Consider the following 23,012-nt stretch of genomic DNA (forward strand, 5'->3'; position numbering starts at 1 on the left):
TAGACAGCAAATAGACTTTGCAGTGGAAGCTTAATCCTGCTAAATCTTCTCAACCCCCTGAAGCAACCCAGACCAGGATGCAAGCCAGGATCTCACAAAGAATTACAGAATTTCAGTATCTAAGAATCCGAAGGGAGCTAAATGGTCATCAAGTCAGTCAATCGATAAGAATTTATTAAGTGTCTACTATGTCGAGCACTTGTGTTAGGTTTGCCAAGATTAAAAAACAAAACAAAACAAAAAAACCACTGCAGTCCCTGCCCTCAAGAAGTTTATATTCCAGGGGCAGCTGCGTAGCTCAGTGGATTGAGAGCCAAGTCTAAAGACGGGAGGTCCTAGGTTCAAATCTGGCCTCAGACACTTACCAGCTGTGTGACCCTGGGCAAATCACTTGACCCCATTGCCTACCCTTACCACTCTTCTGCCTAGGAGCCAATATACAATATTGACTCCAAGACAGAAGGTAAGGGTTTAAAAAAAAAAAAAGTTTATATTCCGCTGAATAAAGTATAATATTATATATATATATATATACACACACACACATATATATATATTAAGTATATAAGTAGACCAATTCATACCCACACAGGAGAATTCCCTCTACAAATGCCAAAAGGTAATCATCCAGCCTTTGCTTTAAGATGTCCAGGGAGGGGGCAACTAGATGGCTCAGTGGATAGTAAGCCAGGCCTAGAGATGAGAGAGCCTGGGGGTTCAAATCTGACCTCAGATATTTCTTAGTTGTGTGACCCTGGGCAAGTCACTTAACTTCCATTGCCTAGCCCTAACCATTCTTCTGCCTTGAAACCAATACATGGTTATTGATTCTAAAACAGAAGGTATAGGTTTAAAAAAAATTTTTTGAGGCCCCCAGGGAGGAAGAATCTTACTGATACTTGCGGCAGTCCATCTTGCTTCTTCTGAATAGTTTTCATCCATCAAACCAAAATGTGTCTCACTTACTCCTAGTTCTATCCTCTTGAGGACAGGTAGAACAACTCTAATCCCTATACTGCATACAGTGTGTTATTGTGACCACCATCATCCCCTCTCCTTCCTCGAGCACATTCACATGTCTTCTATTCTCCAGATTAAATTAAGCTCTTTTTTAAAAAATGCCAAATAATTTATTCTTAGTATTAAGAGGAAAGAGCTGCAGAGATATAGTCCAGTTGCTGTGATCTTTGTTCAAGGATTCAACGCCTTAGGGTCTCTGTGGGATAAAGTGAGGAGCTCTCTAGCTCTCTAGTGTGTGACTGACCAACCAATCATAGAGGAGGAAAATGGTTTGCACACTTCCCTACCCACAAAAGCTATGGGTGAGGCTTATCTCCAAAACAACCACACACCATATTCCACTCCAAGCCCTCACTTCCCCATATTAAATTCCAAATTTCCCTTCTTCCAAGTCTAGCATGGGGGCCTATTCAGAGAAATTATGACACTGCCACTGGCTGCCTGACACCCAAAGCAGCAATTGCTCAGGTGCCATTGGGGAAAATTCCCACATATTGCTGCTTAGAATTCCCCCCTCCCTTCCCAGAAAGCAAAACAACCTTTGGGGAGGGCAGGATTGGGTAGAGTGAGACTCATATGATGATCAAGCACAGAAGAGCTGTGATCTTCATTGCAAATTTCATTGTCTTTGCCCCCCCCAAGCCCATCTCTCTTCTGAATTTTCCTTTTATTGTGCAGACCACCACCCGGAGTCTCCCAAGTTCTTCCCTTTTTCTCACGCCACAAATCAAATTTAGCCACTCACATACCCTAGTCCTTTCATCTGGATAAATAAAACAGCTTCCTGACTGGTTTCTCTATCTTAAGTCTTTCTCCTCCTCTAAACTGTCCTCCACACAGCTGCCAAAGTGACCCCAGACCGTGTTTTGTCCCTACTCAATAAACTCCAGTGGCTTCCTATTAAATCTAGTATCAAATGTCTCATCCTTTAAATCTTTATGTTTTCATATTTCATATACACATATCAAGGTCCAAGCTCGAAAGAAAAAAAAAAGTCTTGAGTCTTTAAGGAGTTCTCATCCAATGTTAGCTCTGTGAGTAGGATTTTGAAAGACAGGAGAGGGAGGGATACTCCAACTACAGGAGTGCCATCAGCAAAAATCAAAGGAAGGAAAAGAAATGTAACTCCGTTTGTCTACAGGGGGAAACCTACCTAAAGGCTGTCACTATTGGTAAGAGGTACTAACAACACAGAGGCAGAAACATTAAATTCCTTTTTCTTCCTGGTTTCTGCCCTGTAGCTCAAGAGGGCTTATTCTTATTCTAGGGATGCTCCCTTCCTGACAAGTTTAGCCATTTGGAAACTGGAGCAAATTCAGCTAGCTCCTCTAAGCAGATGCCCTTCCTGGAACTTCTTCCTTTTCTTGTTCAGAGAGAATTGTATGGGTTATCTATGCTGGAAAATACCTCATGGAGTATTTTTGCCCATGGTTTCGAACAGATGTGACCCCAATTAATGGCACCAGGAAGGGCTTCTTTCTCAATTTTCATAATTATCATCATGGGCACAGGGTCAGCTATGTGAGACAAATATACATCTTGAAACCTCTCATCCTTAGATCCTGATGCCCTCCTCAAGTGAAGAAGTTTTCTGACTATAGGCATTTACAAACCCCAGAGTTCATTCTTAGGCCATGTTTTAGAGATGGAAGTCAACATTTCTTTTTGGTATTCAAAGCAACCAAAGAAAGGATCATATTTGTACAGCCTCATGCTCCAGTGGTCTGCAGGCTGCAGCAAAAACACAAAGATGATTCACCAGCCTTTGTCCCTGGCAGCTCCCTGGATAATAAATTGGGGAGTGATTTTCTTTCTGCCCAGATCATTAATTTTCACATGGAGAGAGAGCCACCATGGGACAGATCTTGCCTCCCATTCAAAAAGGAAAATAGAAAGTGACTTTCAAAACCCCTTCCAATAATGAGCTGCCCTGAATTCATGTCAATCAAATCAATCCATGAGAATTTCTTAAGGTGCCATATATGCCAAGCACTGGGCAGACAACAACAAATGAAACAGTTCCTTCCCTCGAGGAGCTTAAATTCTACTAGGGGGAACCAGATAGGAGAAATGATTTCAGACTTAACAGTGCCTGTAACCATTTCCATAATTAGATGACAATAAGCATTTACTGAGGGGCCAGAAGATGAAACCAGCAATAGCTGAGAAGATTCATTGAAAGCCAGTGTTCCTTACCTCCTCCCCATTATCCATATCCCCTGAAGAACCTGGGAATCCAGTTTTGCTGGCCTTACCATGAATAATAACTGTGACTATTCTTCACTAACTCAAGGCTATATTCAGCCACTAAGTCAGATACTTCTGGGGACTCTGAGACTCTCCTCCTGAGACTCTCCTCCTGAAGATCTGTGAAGACGACTGAAGAAAGATAAATCTCCAAGAGCCTCTTCATCTTCTTGTGATGTGTCTCCACTATCTACTGTATAACTTACTGTATACTGATACTGTATATACATATTTGGTATACTGTATACTGCTTTCCCTGAGTCAACAAGTACATAAGCCAGTAGAAAGAGCAGCTTGCTTTCTTAATTATAAAATTCATTGTTTCAAAATAAATAAAATCTTACTTTTAGTGCAAAAAGAAAAAAAAAAAGGCTGCCAGGCTCTTTTTATGGCTCTTTTTACCATGGACTAGCTGAATCTCTGTCCAATAGGGAAACATTAGAGAAAATAAGCCAGCCAGCCAGCCAGCCCCTCCCCCCCCCCACAGTATTCTGCACAATCCATGTGATTTTCCCTTCCACACAAATTTTCTAGTAAATGTCAGCTAGTAGCAGTGAAGAAGACTTGAAAGAAGAAGGTTCAAATCAGGTTACAGACAACTTTATTAGCCAAGTGATCCTAGAGAAGTCACTTAACATCTTTCAGCTTCAGTTTCCTTATCCATAAAATCCTAATATCAGCTCCTTAATAAGCTGTTGTGAGGATCCAATGGAATAACATGTTTAATTGCTTTGAAGAACTCTCCTGATAGCTCTTCTTGAGAGGAAGCCCAGGGAAGCAGAAGGGGAAATAACTGTATTTGAAGTCAGAAGACTTGGGTATGAATGATGATTCTGCTACTTACTATCTATATAATTTTGAACAAGTCACTTCACCTCTTGGGCCTCAGTTTCCTCTGTAAATGAGATGGTTGGCCTAAATGGGCTCTGAGGTCCTACCCTTTCCATTCTCTGTGGTTCCATGATCCTTAGCTTCCTAACCTGCCTTTTTCTGCCCAGTCAAGCACTCTTCCAGGGCAATTCCAGAAGAGAAAGAATATGAACCTTTGGTCCAAAAGATGAGAGAATCAAAGATTTAGAGCTGGAAGGAAACTTCTCATCCAACCATCTATTATCCAAATGAAGAATCTGAGAGGCCCAAGTTTGAATGACTTACCCAAGGTGATACAGGTTTAGATAGCAAAACTAGATGAAGTCTAGGCTGTGAGTATGATTATTCTCCTTAAGAACATCGAAAGGTCTGATTTAGATATGCTGGCTGTATGACCTTTCCCCAGTTCTATGACAAAACACATTCTCCACTGTTAAGAATTGCTGTTTTTAACAATACACATTAATAGATGATCAATCTATTTGCCACACACTGATGGTCATCCATTAGAAGAATATCTTTAGATCCAACCAGAAATCAGCTTTAGACAAAAGCACAAAAGGCAGTGTATTCAGATGCTCTCAAATTTTATGTCATCAATCCTAACCTTTCTTTGGTATTCCAAATTTCCAAATTCAGCTACTGGTTGGACATTTCTATCTAGAAGTCTGTTATCAACATTGCTCTAACATGTCCAGAATTGAAAGTGTCTTCTTTTTTCATGTGATCTATTCTTCCTTACTCACTACTGTAAAAGTGAAATTTGGGAAATGCATCAAACTACATTTCCCGTGGTCCAACGGGTTTCCGTTTCCGGTTCTTTGGGCGTGGGGAGGCCTAAGTCGATGCAGAGAAGAGTTTTAATCTCCTGGGTTGGGGGGAGTGGTCTCTTGGCCAGCAGACTCGAGAGGAGACAGGAGACAGTAAAGGCGAGGGCGACAGTTTTGAATTCTTACAAGCGCATTGTCTAATAACTTTATCTATCAGCATGGCTTTAATTAAATTACTAATTTTTTATATTTATAGCAGCCTTTATCATTTTTCATATTTATACTACTTGACTAAAGCACCACTATCTACCTTTCCTCCTATGTTCAGAATAATCCCAAGATCAATTTTGATTTTCCTTTACCTTTTGGGAGAATACTATGGATCCTATCTCCATAAGCTTTCAATTCCCTCTTTGCACTAATTTTCAATACTACCCTAATAGAGGCCCTTCATTGCCACTCTCCTAGACTACTGTAATAGCCTTCTAAAGTTTTCACATCCACTCTTGCTCCCCCCTGCAGCCTTTCCTATCACCGCACAACAATCTTTCAAGACCTAGTCATGTCATTACTCTGCTCAGTAAAGTTCAAACTCCTTTGCCCCAAATTCATGGTCCTTCATATTCTGGTTCCAGCCTTATTGCTACTCCTCACCTTTTTATTTTCCAGATGAATTGGACTGCTCTGATTTCTCCACATGCCCTTTGCTCTCCTGCCTTAGCATTTCTTCTTATCAGTGAGTCAATGGTTCTTCCCTCCCAGTATCTAGGATGCTCTTCACCATTTAAATTCCTAGCTTCCTTTAATGCCTATCTCAAATGACAGATCATCCAGAGTTTTTCCTTATCCATAAAAGAGGTGCTATATCAGACCTAGAATAACCCCATCTTACATCTCTCTAATACTTTTATGTAATTCTGAGCATTTTAATTACCTGCATTTGTAGTTTACTTCCTAGACTGTCAGCCACAAGAGGGCAAGCCCATGTCTTTGTATCAGCTTTCTATATATCTTCCAGTACCTTCAGCGTACTATATTTGTGGAATTAATGATTTTCTGGCTCTTGGATTTTTAAATGGGTCACTCATTAATGTGTTCCTGGCGGGTGTGGGCTCTCCAAAGTTTTTCATGAAAAGTAGTATAAATGGTAGAGGGAAAAGGGTATAAATCCCCTTAGTTTAAAGCCCTACCAATATCCCAAATTTTCTAACAACTGAATATTCCAGGTCTATTGAGCTTTTTCTGCCCTATCCAGCCATTTGTCTTATTCAATGGCAGCTTTTACTGTTCTACAATTTTGAAAGCACATTTTTACAGTAGCACTCGACATTGAAGAAGCACAATTGTGAGCCATTCCTTGTGCCAATTCAAAATGCCACCTCCCTGAACACACTCCAATATCTGGGCTATGACATTCCCTGGATAAGAGGCTGGAGGATGCCTCAGCACATTCCCTAAATATTTCAGTCATCAATTCACCCTTCCCTTCCCTGTCCTCCAGAACAAAAGCAGGCTTACAATCTTGGGAAACATACCAGGCTTTCCTAGCTCCCCCTCTTATTCTCTTCTCTTCCAGGCTCATCTCTCCTTAGGCTCAGGTTCTAAGGGAAAATTACAAAGCTAATGTAAGATCTGGCTATGGTGAGCCTGTGGAGGGGAAAAAAGAACCATCTGACTTTGTGACAAGAAATCCAACTGAAAAAAAAAAAATAGAGGGAACATTATGGCAAGGGCATCTAAGTCTAGGATCAGAGTCATAGATGCTGAGGAAAGCAGCCAGGAATCTTACTCTCTTTTCCCTGGGAATCTAACTCCCTGGAAAGACCTTGAACCCAACATTGCAGTTCTCCTCAACTCCATAATGGAGATTGGCCAAAATAATAATAAAAAGTTAGTGTAGCCATTTCCAATCTGCAGATAAAGGCTCTATTAAGAGTACAAAGTATCACTTAACTACCCAGCTTCAATCTATCAGCTTCAGCTCCCATGTCCCCCAGGACATTCTTCAAAACCAAGGAGATGAAGTCAAGACTGGGAAAGTAGAAACATATTCTCCAGTGAGGCTTTCTTAAATGGAAGAGGAAAAGAAAAAAAAAATCATGAAAATAAAGACCGTCTGTTTCTCAAGAAGGCGGCTGGGAGAAACTATTCTTCCTGTTAAGTGAACCTCCTAAAGAACCTATGGATTATTTTTTTGCTGGAGCCAACCAGGGAACAAAATAAAGGAATCTTTGTACATTACCTGCCAGTTTCCTCACTCTTTAGCAGCAACCAGTTCTACTCAATTTTCTAAAAGGCAGAGCTTTAAAATATCCTCCCCCCTTAAACCCCCCAAATCTGTCCACCCATCCATCCATGCTAGCACTGATGAGAGCAGGGAAACTGAAGCTTGTGCTAAATTTGGCCTGTACTTGTGAATGGACCTCTCTTTGCAGGGAAAAGGGGGAGGAAGGAGGACCTGAAGCCAGCAAAGTCTGGGTTCCAAGAGTACAAGGGGCTGGAACAGCACTAGGGTAAGGTGATCCATGTACTCCACCCAGGCTCATTCACTCAGCATTCAGGCTTGCATCCCCAAGTCTCAAGGTCGCTGCCAGATACTACAGCCAAGATTTTTTTTTAATTAAGATTTCATTTTCTCTCACAAACCTAAAATGACTTCCTTGTTCTATATATGGGAGAAAGACATTGGAAAGAAGACATCAAAAGATAATGCCAGACCCACCTGGAAAGGTCATTTAATGGTTTCTCTCTTCCTCCAGGGAGAGTAGTTCATAATCATTCCTTAATCATGCCATCCCAACACACACTACAGAAAATCTGGGGATCTGGTGGAAATTCTTACAACCAGTGGGGGGAAGGAGGAGCTTTACACATTCCTACCACCTTTCTCCAAGGCCTCTGGCCTGGCCTAGAGCTAAAAACTAGGTGTCTAGGCCAGTGTTGTGCTTTCTTGCTCCTCCTCTATAGGAAAGCAGATTTCCCATTGAGGGTTAGAGTTAATGGTAGTGGACCTAGATTCAAATCCTACCTCTGGCATTCAATGCATGACCCATGAACAAGCCTCAAATTCTTCAAATTCATGATCTGGAGCCTCAAATTCCCTCTCTGCACTTCAGAACATTGGACTTTAGGTCAAGAAGACATTAATTCAAATCCTGCCTTAAAACTTTACTAAAGGGGGCAGCAAGATGGCTCAATGGAAGGGAGCCAGGCCTAAAGATGGGGAGGTTTGAATCTGACCTCAGATACTTCCTAGATGTGTAATTGGGCAAGTCACTTCACCCTCATTGCCCAGCCCTTACCACTCTTCTACCATGGAACCAATATACAGTATTGATTCTAAGAGAAGGGGTAAAGGTTTTTTTTTTTTTTTTTTTTAAACCTTTGTTGGGTGAATGACCAAATCATTTAACCTTTCTGGGCGCCTCAAATTTTTTTCATTTATAAAATGGAGGTGATGATAACAGCTTCCTGACAAAGATGGACTTTGTAAACCTTGTTTAAGGTTTTTGCTACTTCGGAAGATTTGTGAATTTTGTTAGGGTGAGTACTTATTTCACCAAAACAGATTTGTAAACTCTCTTGGTCTTCAAGAGATGCTTGGTCAAAAACTTCAGCCTACAGCCATCCAAAGCCTTTCAAAGGTGGCCCTTGGCCAAAAGCCATACACTATACCACCAAGCCTATTTAATTTGATTAAGGAAAATTAATTTTGATTGTGACATTGATGTGAAAGTATCTTTCTCCTTGCCCCCTCTACCCCAGAGTCAGGCTGAAATAGTCAGATTCTAAGCTAAGGCTAGTCTCCCTCTCCCCCCAAGGCTATCAGATTGTGTTGGGATCATTTATCTTTGTTTGCTTATTTAGAACTGTCTTTTGATAGGATATTGAGGGGATTGAGGGCAGAGAAAGATCCAGGGTGAATTCTGACACTTTTGAGTACACTGGACCAGCCAGGAGGTTGGCTGTTATTTTCCCAAGCAAGGCAGACCTCCCTAGTGAAGTAATGAGGGAAGGGTTGAGGTTTCTAAGTCCACCTCTTCAGCCAAAAAATATCCACCAATGGGGACTGTCAGGGGAAGTCCAAAGGTCCAAACTGTCAGGCCAATCAGAAAGAAGAAACAAAACTTCCCTTTGTAAAAATGAGGCTGGAGTCAGTTGTGTTCTTTTTTGTAGAAAGAAGGTGATAAAAAGGATCTATTCTCTGTTAATGGGAATTGCAGGCCCCTATCAATAAGCAATATTCTTGGAGAAATGGCTTCATATTCTTTATTGGTTAAAATTTGTAAGCTACAGTAGTGATGGGATTTCCCAGTGGGAAGGAGTCATTCCCACACCCCATTCTGGTACAGGAAAATCAACTGTCTTCCACCCCCCCCCCCATCCCCACTACCCAGTAGCCTCAGTCCAAAATCATACTGTTTCAGACTGATTGGGGGGGGGGAAGGCTTGGGGTGGTTGAAAGCTAACGGGAAAAATACTTTAGATGCCACCTTTTTATTCTTGTTCTGGAGAGGAAGAGTTACATGTTTAGGGTATACAAACTCAGGACCCCAAGGCCTAACACTAAACCAACCCCAACCTCCACCCCAAGGTTTAGGACAGTGATGGGCAAAACTTTAAAGAGGGGGCCAAAGGAAAGGAAATGCTCATCTGTCAGTCTGTTTCTAAGGCAACTTGTTTCGTTGTATTCTATCCTACTCATTGTATTCGTCAGAGTAGGAATAATGTTGCACAGTGGGATAGAACATTTCAAGCCCCCCATGTTGCCCATGGGGCCCATCACTGGTTTAGGAGAAATGAAAGAAACTGGATCTTGAGAAAGATGAATATGTATCCAGAATTAAAGAGATTGGAGTTGAGACAGCTGAAGGACATGAACATTTGTGAGAAATGGAAATCTCACAATTCTCTGATATGTGGCTTTTCTGACTGACCTAAGGGTTTCAATCCAAAGTCATGGTCATTGACCTTCTCAGGCATTTTCCTTCTCCCTGGCTGAAATAGTTGTTCTAAGCTGGGAAGGAGGGAATAGAATAGAGACCTACCTTTTCAGGAAAAAGTCTTAAAGGGCCAAGGAATTATTAGAAAATCCAAAGAGGAGCCAAGACAAGTGGAACTGTCAGAGGAGGAAGCTCCAGCAGGCAAGTCTCCCTGAGGGCAAGATATCTGTCCACTAAAGTACTTTGCACACAGCAGGCCCTTAATAAATGTAGGTCTAAAGGTCATCTAAACAAATGAAGACAGGTAGCTAGGTGGCTTAGTGGACAAAGAGCCAGATCTAGAGACTAGAGGTTTTAGGTTCAAAACTTCCTAGCTGTGTGACCCTGAGCAAGTCACGATTGCCTAGCCTGGCCTAAAAGACAGAAGGTAAAAGATTTCTAACCCACCACCCCCACCCCCACCCCCAAAAAAAAGGAGCATTAGGGAGGATTAGAGGCAACAGAAAAGAAAGAGACCAAAGAAACCAGACCAAAGGCAAAAACCAAAAGATAGACACAAAAGTTGCCAGAAAATTCTTGCCTCCCCCTTCTATTTAGATGAGAATCCTACCTAGGTGCTACAGGAGGTACCTGTAGCCAGGCTTTCTCACTGAAATCTGAGGTGGACCATGCTGGCTAATGGCTACAGGAATCCAGCAGGGCCAGTTTTTCCTTCCATGGCAGTACCAAAAGCTGCATCTCCAGGGCTTGATGGGAACCTCTCCAAGCAGGGAAGCTAGCTACTGCCTTGAAACTTAGATGTCAAGCTCACTGGTAACTCTAAACCCTTGGCTCAGGCCCAGAAGGGAGAGGGAAGCTGTCTACTCCAGCTGGTTCTACTCCTCTGAGATTCCTCTTTCCCCGGGAGGTTCTTGGCCATCTTTTTGGGGTCATAGACATCTCTCTTGGTAGTCTGGTGACTAGATACTTTCAAAGTTTCTTTCAAAATCCCTAACTGAGGGAAATGCTAACTTTCAGTTCCAGGTCAGTTCAAATAAAGAAGTAGTTTTTTCCCACCCAAGCTCATAGACCCTGAAATCTACCTTAAAACACAGTTTAAGAGCCCCTGCACCATAATGCATCATTTCCCCAGCTCCTGTGGCCACTCTCATTTACTGTGCTAGGCAAGCAGTTAGGAAGCTCTGCTCTCCCAGGATTAGCTGGCTCCCCTGCCCCAGCTCAGCTTAGTAAGCTGATAATTGTATCTTTATCCTGCCATGTTCTTCGATGGGTCAAGTACAGACTTGGGGCTGAACTTGAAGCTCAAGGTCCCCTTGCCCCAGCAGCTTAGCCCAGATGGCTCCTAGTCAAGGCAAACCACAGCCCCATTTGTGCTGACTCTTCAGGCCTGTAGCTGAAGACTGAGTGTGCACAATCCCTTCTCTAGTTCCCCTCCCAGGCCTCTGCCTGGTGGTCCCAGATGAGTCCAGGGGATTTCCCACCAACACACCAGGAAAACTGTATGACTGGGTAGAATTTCTGAGAAATACTGATCACCTCCCACCCCTAGAGGAGCTTAAATGAGGTTCTTCCTCCTCTTCCCCCTCAATAGAATGAAATGCTTTTAGAAGAAAACTGTTCTGCATTCCATAAGGACTCATTCTAAAATCCAGGAAACTATTGCCTAGCCTGAATAGCCCCTAAGGCCTGGGGTCTGCCTAAGGCAGCACCTCTGGTTCCACATTCTTTGTTAGGTCTAAGCAAGGGTGGGTAGAAGTGGTGGAGGCAGGAGGAGAGGGCAGCTCTCTGCCCTCTAGGGAGAGCTGGGGAGGTTCCTGGCTGGGAAAGAAAGCTGGATGTTATTGCTTTTATATGACCAAAAGCAGCAACATTTTTTCCGGGGACGGCTAGTTCCAAGTGCTCTAGATGTCTAGGCTAAATGTCCTAGTCCAAAGTCAAAAGGTTCTTGGCTAAATTCCTGCTTCTGATTCTTAATACCTGTGGCCCATCTTGGGCTAGTCATTTAACTTCCCTGAGACTCAGGTTCCTCAAACTATAAAATGAGAAGTTTAAACTAGAATGAAGTTTTCTGGCTCTCAATCTATGTTCCTATGATCTCACGGTGTCATATGCCCTCCCATTGTTTTGTTTTTTAAACCCTTACCTTCTGTATCAATACAAGTATCAGTTGAAATGAAGTAAGGGCTGGGCAAAGAGGGTTAAGTGACTTACCCAGGGTCACACAGCTAGGACGTGTCTGAGGCCACATTTGAACCCAGGGCCTCCTGACTAGACCTGGTGGTGCTCTAGCCACTGAGCTATCTAACTGCACCTTAGCATCAATTCTAAGAATTAAGTGACTTGCCCAGGATCCTACTGCTAAGAAATGTCTGAGGACAAATTTGAACCCAGGTCCTCCTATCTCCAGGTTTTGAGTTCTCTCCAACTGTGCTATTTAGCTGCCCCCTTTCATACCAGTTCAACTAGTTTCCTTTTGGCTCTTCTTATTTTGGGGCACTTAGATCATCTAACTTAGGGAGATTCTTAACCTAGGGGAAGGGCCCTGTGAACATGTTACACATTTCAATACATTTGGTTTCCTTCGTAATCCTGTGTATTTTATTTTATGTATTTTAAGCATACCATTCTCTGAAGTGGTCTGTGGGGATTATTACCAGACTGCCAAAGTAGTCCATGACACAAAACAGCTTAAAGGCGGCTGATCTAACTTTAAATGTGAGTGGATATCCTTGACCCTGAATGGATCTGCCATTCCAAACCAGCCCTAGAAAGTCTGCAAAACACATCCAGGCCTGTGGGCACAGGACAGCCACATCCCATTGTCCCTAGAGGTCCGGTTTTATCACTAGCCCATTACCCAAGCTGATGTGCAGGCTGGTGGATGTTCAATTTCCTGACACTTAAGTAAATTATTCCAAATCCCCTCCATTTCCTGAGTGTCTCCTCAGCTAAGTCTTAAGTATCAAAATGGGGGTGAGGGGTGAGGAGGTAAGTCAGCCGCCAAGACAGTGAGAGATGTGTCCCCTCCGGAAACAAACACCCCGCAAGAGCTTCTGAATGAGGGGCGCTTGGAGCACTCCCAACAAGAGGCGCACAACACAAGGCAGCAACACCTACCTTAGAAATGAGTTCATCGTGGTTGGCCAGGTGGGCCCTGCAATGGATGCAGCTGTAGGTCCGGTGGCAGGAAGGCAGGTATGCCTGAAAAGTCTTGGACCTCGTCATCTTCACCATTGGAGCCGCTGCTGAATGCTGTGCAAACTCAGGGGTGGCCCAGGAGGTGCTCCCGCAGGAAGGGTCGCAGGGGAAACACCGGAAGACACAGGTAAAGGCCGTGGTTTTGGCAGGTGGCGGGTGTGGGGCAGGCTCCACACACTGGCTTCGGAGGAAGGTATCACTTAGAAGCAGAGGTCCGCAGCACGCCGTCAGCAGCCTGCAGTGCCAAGAGAGGGAAGACTAATTAGCTGTGGGACCAGGGCTTCTGAGTCATAGCCCGAAAGCTGTCAAAGATGCTGCCTGTAAAATGAGCCAGGAGATAAGGATGGCCCAAAGTCCCCCCTCTAGGACCAAGAGGTCTCGTCTCGTAACGTTCTTCTTTGTCAGCGTTGTAGAGAACCCCATACCACCCCTTTTGCTGAATGATGACAAAGTCTACTACGTTCAACTCACAAGCTATGACACTCAGAGAGTGTCCATTAAAATCCAGCAAGCTGGGGCATCCAGATGGATAGAGCAAAACCTGGAGATGGGAGGGTTCTGGATTCAAATATGGCCTCAGACTCTTCCTAGTTGTGTGACCCTGGGCAAGTCACTTCATCCCAATTGCCTAGCCCTTACTGCTCTTCTGCCTTAGAACCAACACTTAGTATCAACTAAGACAAAAAGTAAAGGTTTAAAAAATAAAATTTAAACAAGTTTTTAAAATCCAACATCCTGACAGAGATATGATGGATATAGGCTCAGGGTATAGAATGAGACTTTTCTGGATCTGGCCAGCATAGGAATTTTTTCTTGACTATGTATACCTAATTATGAAAGGAAGGTGAAAGGTGAAAGGGAGAGACTAGATTGTTAACTGGGAAAATTTTTTTTTAATCTAGCAAGCTGAGTTCCAAACAAATTTTCCCCTTTCTTCCCTTATGCCCCAGCCTAAGGCTTAGAGCCACTGGATTCCCAACACTTGCCAAAAGAATTTCTCATCCCCAAGTGTCACCTCTAGAGTCCTCTAAGAGCCCCAAAGTGTCTACCAAAGAGGCAAATGAACCACAAAACCAACCTTTGCTCTTAAAATTGGGCCTGGAGGAAGCTAAGTGGCTCAGTGGACTGAGAGCCAGGCCTAGAGTGAAGAGGTGCTGCTGGGTTCATATATAGCCACAGACACTTCCCAGTTAGTTGTGTGGCCCCGGGCAAGTCACTTCACCCTCACTGCCCAGCCCTTACCACTTTTCTGCTTTAGATCCAATACACAGTATTGGTAAGGGTTTGAAAAATTGGGCCTGGGGATTGCTGAACTATTAAATTTCTTTTCTTTTCTAAAATCCCAGCTCATGGTACCATAGCCAAGAATTAGGAGGTCTTTATTAAATTGAACTGAGCCTAGTTGATGGCCTTAAACATTAGGAGGCTGGTTGACCAACTTCCTTCAAAAAAGTCAATCAGTCTACAAGCATCTCTTAAGCATCTACTTATATAGCATGCTGCCAGGCACTATGCTAAGCACTAGTGATACAAGGAAAGACATAAACAAAGTCTCTCCCCTGAAGGCATTCACATTCTCCAACATCTGACTGTGTACATAGAAGATACATAATATACAAAGGATTTGTGTTTTTTTTTAACCTTTACTTTCTGGATTAGTAATAACTCTAAAACAGAAGGGTAAGGGCTAAGCAAACAGCTTTAAGTGACTTACCTAAATGCTAGAAAGTGTCTATAAGGTCACACTTGAACCCAGGTCCTCTTGACTACAGGCCCGGTGCTCTATCCACACTCACTGTGCAACCCTAGCTGCCCCAAAATACTGACAGTGTAAATGGAAACCTCATTTCCTCATGAGGCAGCACCAGGCCCTATGCAAAGGAAAAGCTTAATAACCAAGAGGCTCATGAAGAAAAAAAGACTATCTACAAGCATAAAAAGAACTGGCAGTCTGAATGCAGATTGAAGATACCATTTTTTGCTTTATTTCCTCCACGATTTTTCCTCTAGTGTAAGATATGTCTTCTCTCACAACATGATGAAGATGAAGTGTGTATTGTATGGTAATACATGTACAACTCATATCATTATTGCCTGCCATCTTGGGGGTGGGGGGAGGATTGGGAAAGAGGAAAAAAACCACGGATTGCAAAATGTCAGTCAACAATTATTTGAAATTCTAAGAACATGTAACCTGGAAAAAAAATTTTAATAAAAGGCAAACTTAACATTTATGTTATACCCAAATCCTTCTGGGGGCAGTTTCTGAAGCAGAATGTCTTCTCTGCCCTCCCTGGTCAGTGTGGACATAACAGACAGAAGTCAAACACCTAACCCGGTGAAGCTGAATCTCTTCCACTAGCAGCTGCCTACATCAAGAACGTGTGACAAAGTACTCCCCAGGGCAGCCTTGGGACATTGTGTGATGGCCAGGAGATCAGCAGAGGCCTCCTCCTAAGAGAGGAGAGGGGGAGGTCCACAAGTTCTAAGCCCACCCTCAGATCTACTCAGCTGTTGCAGGGCCTGTTTATTCCCTGGGCTTCTTTCACTGGGGGTGCTCCCACTCGCCTACCTCCCAGGAGAGCTGTGAGTGTTAATTAACGCTTGCATCATGCTTTGAAGATAAAATTATTTAGAGAGATGGGGGAGGAAGACAAACAAAATCAAGTCTTCTCTTACTGGATTATATCTGGGATCCATCTGGCTTTTCAGAGAGTAGACAAAGCACTTTCCCCTTTTTTACCACTTTTAGGGCAAATCTTCTAAGACAATCCTTTGGGTTCTGCCCACTTCTCTCACTCCAGAGCCTTGGGATAAGTAGTCACCAAAAACCCCATTTTCACCCAGATAATAACGATGATGATGATGATGATGATGATGATAGTACAATATTTAAAGGCTTTCATAGTATTTTACACACATTATCTGAGTTTCACCTTGAAACAATTTTGTTATGTGGGTACTAAAAATATATATGCATTTTTAAACCCTAACCTTCTGTCTAGAATACTAAGTATCAGTTCCAAGGCAGAAGAAAGGTAAAGACTAAGCAACTGAGGTTATACAAATATTTCTAATGCCATTTTCCATGAGGAAACTGAGGAACAGGACTTTCCCAGGTCACACAGCTAGTGTCAGGGATGGGATTCAAACCCAAGTCTCATCTGATTCCAAAGTCTAACATCCATCTAGAGAGTCATTAATTGAATTAACACTCAGGTTTAATTAAGGTACCGAAAGCCAGAGCTCAAGAGTGAGAATTTCTCTTCTGTGGGCACTGAACCAAGAAAACCTTTGTTCTGACTAGATTAAAGCTGAGACATCCAGCTTTTGCAGAATGGACCTAGAGTAGGCATGGCTGCATGACAGGGCACAGTATGTGCTCTCGCCTTCTAACCTCCATATTTTTAATTCAGGGTGAAATCAAGTTGAAATGAACATAGAAGAGGAGAAGTCACAAATGGACAGGGTGCAGCTTGAGGGAACATGGAGTGGGGAGGGAAGATGAGGGAGAAGGGGCAGTGCTAGCAGCCTTGCTTTGGTGGCAGGACTTTAGGCAAAGGGCCCTTGTGGATGCCCAGGCCGAGGACAGGGTTCATGTTCATGTTCTGTCTAGTAGCTGCTACAATGTTTCCTCCTCAGAAGGCAGCCTCAGATCATTTTTTGGTATGAAAATATCTGAAAGGAGAAGACCCTTCAAGCACTTCCAATTTCCCCATCACTGAGTTGTCAATCAGCATCAAAGCAAGCCAGCAAGATCCTATATTAACATTACAGTTGGGCTAATGCCAACTCGGTCAGTCAACAACAATGGCGGAAACAATTGTCTTCTTACCCTGTGATGAGGCCCCATTTAGTAGAGAATCATTGGATTTTGATATTTTAGTGATGATCTCCCTAGTCTAACCCTCTCATCTTTCAGAAAGTGACTTGCTCGTGTCATAGAGACAATAAGTAGCAAAACCAAGATTCTCAAACTCAGGTCTACTATAAATATTAAAAATGATAAAGGCTGGTATAAATATATAAATTAGTATTTTAATTAAAGCCATGTTTATAGATAAAGTTATCAGACCACGCGCTTGTAAGCATTCAAAACTGCCGCCTCCATTACTGTCTCCTGTTTCCTGGCCAAGAGCCTACTCGAAAAAGAGACCACTCCCTCCTAACCCAGGAGATTATAAACCCTCTCTGCGTCGATGTAGGCCTCCCCATGCCCCAAAGACCCGAAAAGGGAAACCAGTTGGACCATGTTGGATCACGGGAAATGTAGTTTTGATACATTTCCCATGTCCATAGAAATATATACACTTATAGAATGGCATTTTCCAAATTTCACTTTTACACTACTGAGTTTTCCTACCATTATACCACATGGGGACGAAATTTTTGCCTAAGTCCTACATAAGTCACCACCTAGCCTTTGGATAGCACAGGTCCTTCCCTTCTTTCTTAGCCCCCTTGTTTCCCCAAAGCACAGAGCCCAGTTAGTCATACCCTACCTAATAGCTCTGGGTTTACCACTGATGGAAGGATAATCTTTGGAATTAAAAATGAACCACTCCATGGGTCAGTCATTATGAAAACATGAAAAGTCACTGCTAGAAAGAACCCCATAACCCACTTGGGATTTCCTGAACCAACTCTTGAGTTCCTCCCTCCTCCCACCCATGAAAACCTGAAAATGCAGCTCAGAAGGGCAGGACTCTCAGAAGAAAGTCTTTAGAAGCCTGGTAAGAAGGAGGAGTAGAGAAAGCAAACAGCATCTCCTGGGACCAAATGCTCCTGTAGCCCAGTCTTGATGGGAGAAGGCAGGGCAGAAAGGAGGACAAGCTCTGACCCCATCCACCCCCCATCCTGTGCAAACATTGTGGGAGGAAAAAAAAACAAGTCCCTGGCTGCCAGTCTGGGTTTATACAGCAGCTGCAGAGTCTGTTTTCTTATCCATACAGGGCAGTTTCCAAATTATGCATTTACCAGGAAGAGAATTATTTCTTCTTTCACTTCTGTTCAGAAGAAAGGGGGCAGAGAGATGAATAGGAAGAAAGATTCTGGTTTTGCTCAACCCTGGGCCCTAAAATTTTTTCATATCTTCTGTGTAAAAGATGGGCGATGGTCCTAGACCTACAGGTGGATGGGCACACACATTTTATCTCACTGCAATATTGAACAAAAACAACTAAGGGCCAAAGGTACTAAAGTCATCAGTACCCAGCGAGTCCTCCTGAAAGAGGGAAGTCAGAGAAGCTCCTTTAAGAAGGGAGATTCTCAACTTGGCCTTCTGCCATCTTGTTTGCACTTCTCTTTGAGAGTGGGAACAGGTAGCTTGTTGTTGAAAGGAAAGATAGCTACTGTCCCAGGTGTGTGAGAAGGAAGAGAGGAAGGGGGAAGGAGAGACTGGCATGAGCAAATACAGAGAAGGCCTCCAAGGCTAAGATGAAAGGAGAGATTAGAGTAAAAAAAGACAAGCTTTAAGTAGGAAACTAACAACTATCAGATGCACATGAAAGGTGGAGGAAACCAGACTATCTCTACATTTTTGCACTGGATTCTCAGGGGGAAACAACAATAAATATAAGATTTGGAGGAAAGGGAAAAAGGGAGCATGATGTTAGGGGGAGGGTCTAAAAGATCCTTGGGCAAAGTCCATTTCTAACTCACTATAAGCTTTAAACCATCTGGGCCTTTTGTTTTGTGGTCCATAAATGAGGGGCATGGGCTTTGGTGAAGCCTAGATTGATTTCCAACTAATCAAATAAGCTCAATATTTATGAGCCTCAGGGCACATGTACAAATTAAACACCAATTTAAGTGAAGTAATAATCTATCACTGTGAAAATTAAAGAAAGATGTGCTACCACCAGCAGCTGACTCCCTCCTATCAGCAAGGGAGAGAGAAGTAAAGATATAAAATATTATTATTAAAAACAAGGAACTTGGCAACACCCTCTCAAGGGTAAAGTCCACCAGCAGCACACTCCAGACCTTGCCAGCATATGTGGCCAAAACTCCTTCACCCAGACAGATGTCTTTTCCTGAATGAGCCACAACGGCATCTGGAAACCAAAACAGGAAAAGCCCAATGATCTCAACCCAGAAGAACTGTTTCACCTTGGCAGGCCAAGGGCTCTATGGGCTAATGCAAAGCTTTCCACACCTCACACTACCAGGTCCAAAACCAAACCCATTATTCTTCAAATGAGCCACCAGGTTGGAATTGTGTGAATGTTTCCAAGCAAGCTTTCACCATGATAAAGGTAACAGGACTGGGAGGATCTACTCTGGTGGCAAAAAAATCTAATGACACAGTAAACCACAAGACAACCAAACTCATTCCTTGAACATTCAATTTGGATTTGAGGGAGCAGGGAGGAGATTTTTAAAAGCACTTCTTCCCTCTAGGCCCCATTCCTGCCTCCAACCAAGACCGGGCTGGCTTTAACTATAGTGAGATAGTGAGAAAAGAAGATGATATACCATCAGCAATCCATATAGACATGTAATCAGCCCTTAAGAGGTACAGAAGGGGGCATCTGGGTAGCTCAGTGGATTGAGAGCCAGGCCTAGAGATGGGAGGTCCTAGGTTCAAATATGACCTCAGACACTTCCCAGCTGGGTGACCCTGGGCAAGTCACTTAACCCCCATTGCCTAGCCCTTACCACTCTTCTGTCTTAGAACCAATACATAGTAGTTCTAAGGCAGAAGGTAAGGGTTTTAGAGGAAAAAAGAAAAAAAAGAGGTACAGAAGACACCAGGATGGGCCTGTCCACCTCATATGAGAGCAGAATTCCCCAGGCAGCACGATGACCTTTGTGACAATTCCCCTTTGAGACTTCCTTAAATTCCTGCTTTGTAGGGAAGTGGTTGGAGTTCAAAAGTGGAAATCAGGCTCTGAGTTTTGCTATACAGAAACTCTCCCCCAACCCAACACTTTAAAAGATCTTGGCTTTAAAAGATAAGCTCTAACTTCTCTCTTGAAGCAGTTATCCTAGCAAATTAGACTACTGTGATAACTTCTTGTCTATCTTTGAAACCAAATCTAGCATTTCTAGCACCTACCTTATAGGGTTGCTGTGATCAAATGAGATAACTTTTGCAAAGCATTTTTTAAAGTGATGAATGAAGACTAGCTATTATTTCTCCACACAAGAAAGAGCAAAGTTGATTTCTTCCAAAGAAAGCAGCCAAAGGGATTTGAATTAAATGGTCTCTAAGGTTCTTTCCATCTCTAAATCTGTGATCCAATGGTTCTAATGATCTCATCCTAAAGAACTTATCTGCCCTAAAGGGGCAGCTAGGTGGCTAGGATAGATTGAGAACCAGGCCTAGGATCAGGACTGGGTCCAAATCTAGCCTCAAGATTCTTTCTTTTCTCATACTTCCTATCTATGTGAACCTGAGCAAATCACTTAACCTATTGCCTAGCCCTTACTACTTACTTACTACTTACTACTACTTATGTACTTACAAAACACAGTATTGATTCTAAGATGGAAGCTAAGGGATTAAAAAAGAAAATTTATTCAGACATATACTGTTCACTCTGAAAAAACAAATCTCCATGATTCCTTTAATTCTGCACAAGGAAAACGATAGTTTTCTAATAAAATTTTTAGAGCTGTTTAAGATAGATCAAAACTTTTTTTTTTTTTTTTTTTTTTTTTTTTGCAAAGAAAGGTTGTCTCTAGAGTTGTCACCCGGGAAGGCTAAATACTTATTCCATCAATGCTGCAATTGATTAAACATGCTTGGGATGCCTTTCGGGGAACTACCAGAGCCAGACTACCCAAGAAAGTCAGCCTCCTGGCATTGTAGGTATATACAAAGTGGTATTATTGCAAACTTGATCACCCACAATATATGCCAAGCTTGGCTCTGAGTGAACATGGAGCTTCTAAATGTCAAATCCACCCTTGAAGAACAAAGACATGTCACCACTAAGGACTGTGCAAAGAATATGCTGCAGGCAATTTTGGAAATTCAGGAGAACTAGATGGGTCCTCAGTAATACTAGTTCTAGTCTTAAGATTTACAAAACCCAACAAAAAAACAACAATCATATCTCATTTAGTATCAGGCTGATGGGGAGGCTGAAAACTTGCCAGTTTTTAAAATCTGAACCCAGGCTGAACCACCAAGAAGAAATCACAATTGAGGAAACATTTTCCTTCATAAATCAAATGACCCTCTTTTTTCTACCTCTGATAAAAGGACTGCATCGATTTCATAAACATGTTGAAAAAGTGATGAGGACTCAAATTCAGGTCCTTGCCCAAAGCAGGCACCCCAGCTGACAGGTTCTAGTTTGAAGAGACCTTGAATTCAGAGGTCATGAAATGCACCAGCCTGCTATGTGGTTTGGGCTAGGGGCAAGAACTCAGACTAGTCCTCCAGCAAAGGGAATTTTGCTTGTGGATGCTGGTTTGGGTTTTTGAAACATCTGTTAGCAAAGTAAATGCATTCACCACTTGGCTATTAGTTCATTCTTGGCTTTGCTGGGGGCGCCCCATGTGGGGCTTGCAGCTGTCACAACATCTGCATGGAGAAGAGGCAATTCTCCCTGGAGCATCCTGACTGCATCTAATTAGCTGGAAGCTGGAGTTCTGTGGTGGTTAAGAGGTCACTGATTGGTTGTCTTATCATCAGGTGAAAAGATAGTACCTGAGATTTTTCTTATTTCCACTAAAACAGGTACAGAGAGAAAGCTGGTTTTCTAAAATGAGTTAAGAGCCTGAAATTGAATAGCCCTCCTGGGTCATTCTTCTTAATCTCTTTACATAAATAAATAGGTTCTACTCAGCCATTTCATTCTTTGAAATTTCTATTCCCACTGCCTGCAATGTAGTAGGTGTGTAATAAATCCTTAATTGAATGGTTGGTATTTTATAATGGCCCATTTTTGGCTTGATCTAGCATTTGGGTTAAATGGTGAAGTCCATCATTTAACAGCCAACTATGCCTCATGGGGGCAACTGAGTCTGAATCCCCTATATTGGTATATTTAATATTAAGACTAGGAGTTATTGGGAGACAATCATGTATCTGATCTTCCATTTCTAATGGAAATTTCTCTCACTGGGGCCATACTGCCCATCAAGCAATGTGGCCACAACTTGACTTCTAGACCACACGCATTCTTACTGCTTCATATGATGGATGCGTGGGGCATCTTCCTGAGTTTCCCATATGACTTGATTCTCTGGTAGGCCCTTACAGTAGGAAGTGGTTGGGCCACTGAAAAAACTTCAGGTCCCTCAGATTTCTCTTGTACATGTGATCTCCATCAACAAGCATTTGTTAAATACCTATTATGTGCAAGACATAGGTAACATAAAACTCTCTAATCTCAAAGAACATAAGTTCAGTGAAGACTGGATGGGTGGAAGGGAGAAGAGATGATAATATTCATACAGTATATAAACTATAAATACAAAGTAAAAGGCTGAGGGAATCACATGGAGCTTCATAAAAAGAATTTAATTGGATTTAGACATAGAAGAGATCTTACTGTTTATAGTCATTTCAGTCATGTTTGACTATTCGTGAATCCATTTGGGGGTTTTCTTGGCAAAGATTCAGGAGTAGTTTGCCATTTCCTTCTCCAGCCCATTTTATAGATGGGAAAACTGAGACAAAGAGTTAAGTGACTTGCCCAGGGTCACATAGCTATGAAGTTTCCAAGGCAAGATTTGAACTCATGAAGATGAGTCTTCCTAATTCTGGCCAGTTACTCTATGCACTGGGCGACCCAACTGCCCCTTGGAAGGGACCTTAAAAAGAGTATCTAGTCCAAATTTCTTATTGTAGAGATGAAGGGTCAAGTGACTTGCTCAGAATCACACAGCTAATAAGTCTCCAAGTCCTATGGTTCTATCCTCTATACTCACTCTATCTCTTGCATGACATTTGAGCTAAACTTTGAAGGAAATTAGACTGAAAGAGACTAAGGTGAAGAGAGAGTGC

At 42.6% G+C, this 23,012-nt stretch overlaps 1 protein-coding gene across 1 annotated transcript in view; it reads right to left on the bottom strand.

The window, feature by feature from the left end:
• YPEL2 (yippee like 2) overlaps nucleotides 1-23,012 on the bottom strand; it is a 67,344-nt gene that overhangs the window by 33,165 nt on the left and 11,167 nt on the right. The window contains exon 2 of the mRNA XM_044672783.1: nucleotides 12,968-13,283. Coding sequence (XP_044528718.1) covers nucleotides 12,968-13,084 — 117 coding nt within the window. The 5' untranslated portion in view covers nucleotides 13,085-13,283. The remainder of the gene's footprint in view (nucleotides 1-12,967; nucleotides 13,284-23,012) is intronic.

This window comes from Gracilinanus agilis, chromosome 4, assembly GCF_016433145.1.
Source record: "Gracilinanus agilis isolate LMUSP501 chromosome 4, AgileGrace, whole genome shotgun sequence".
In the NCBI taxonomy this organism is placed as follows: domain Eukaryota; kingdom Metazoa; phylum Chordata; class Mammalia; order Didelphimorphia; family Didelphidae; genus Gracilinanus; species Gracilinanus agilis.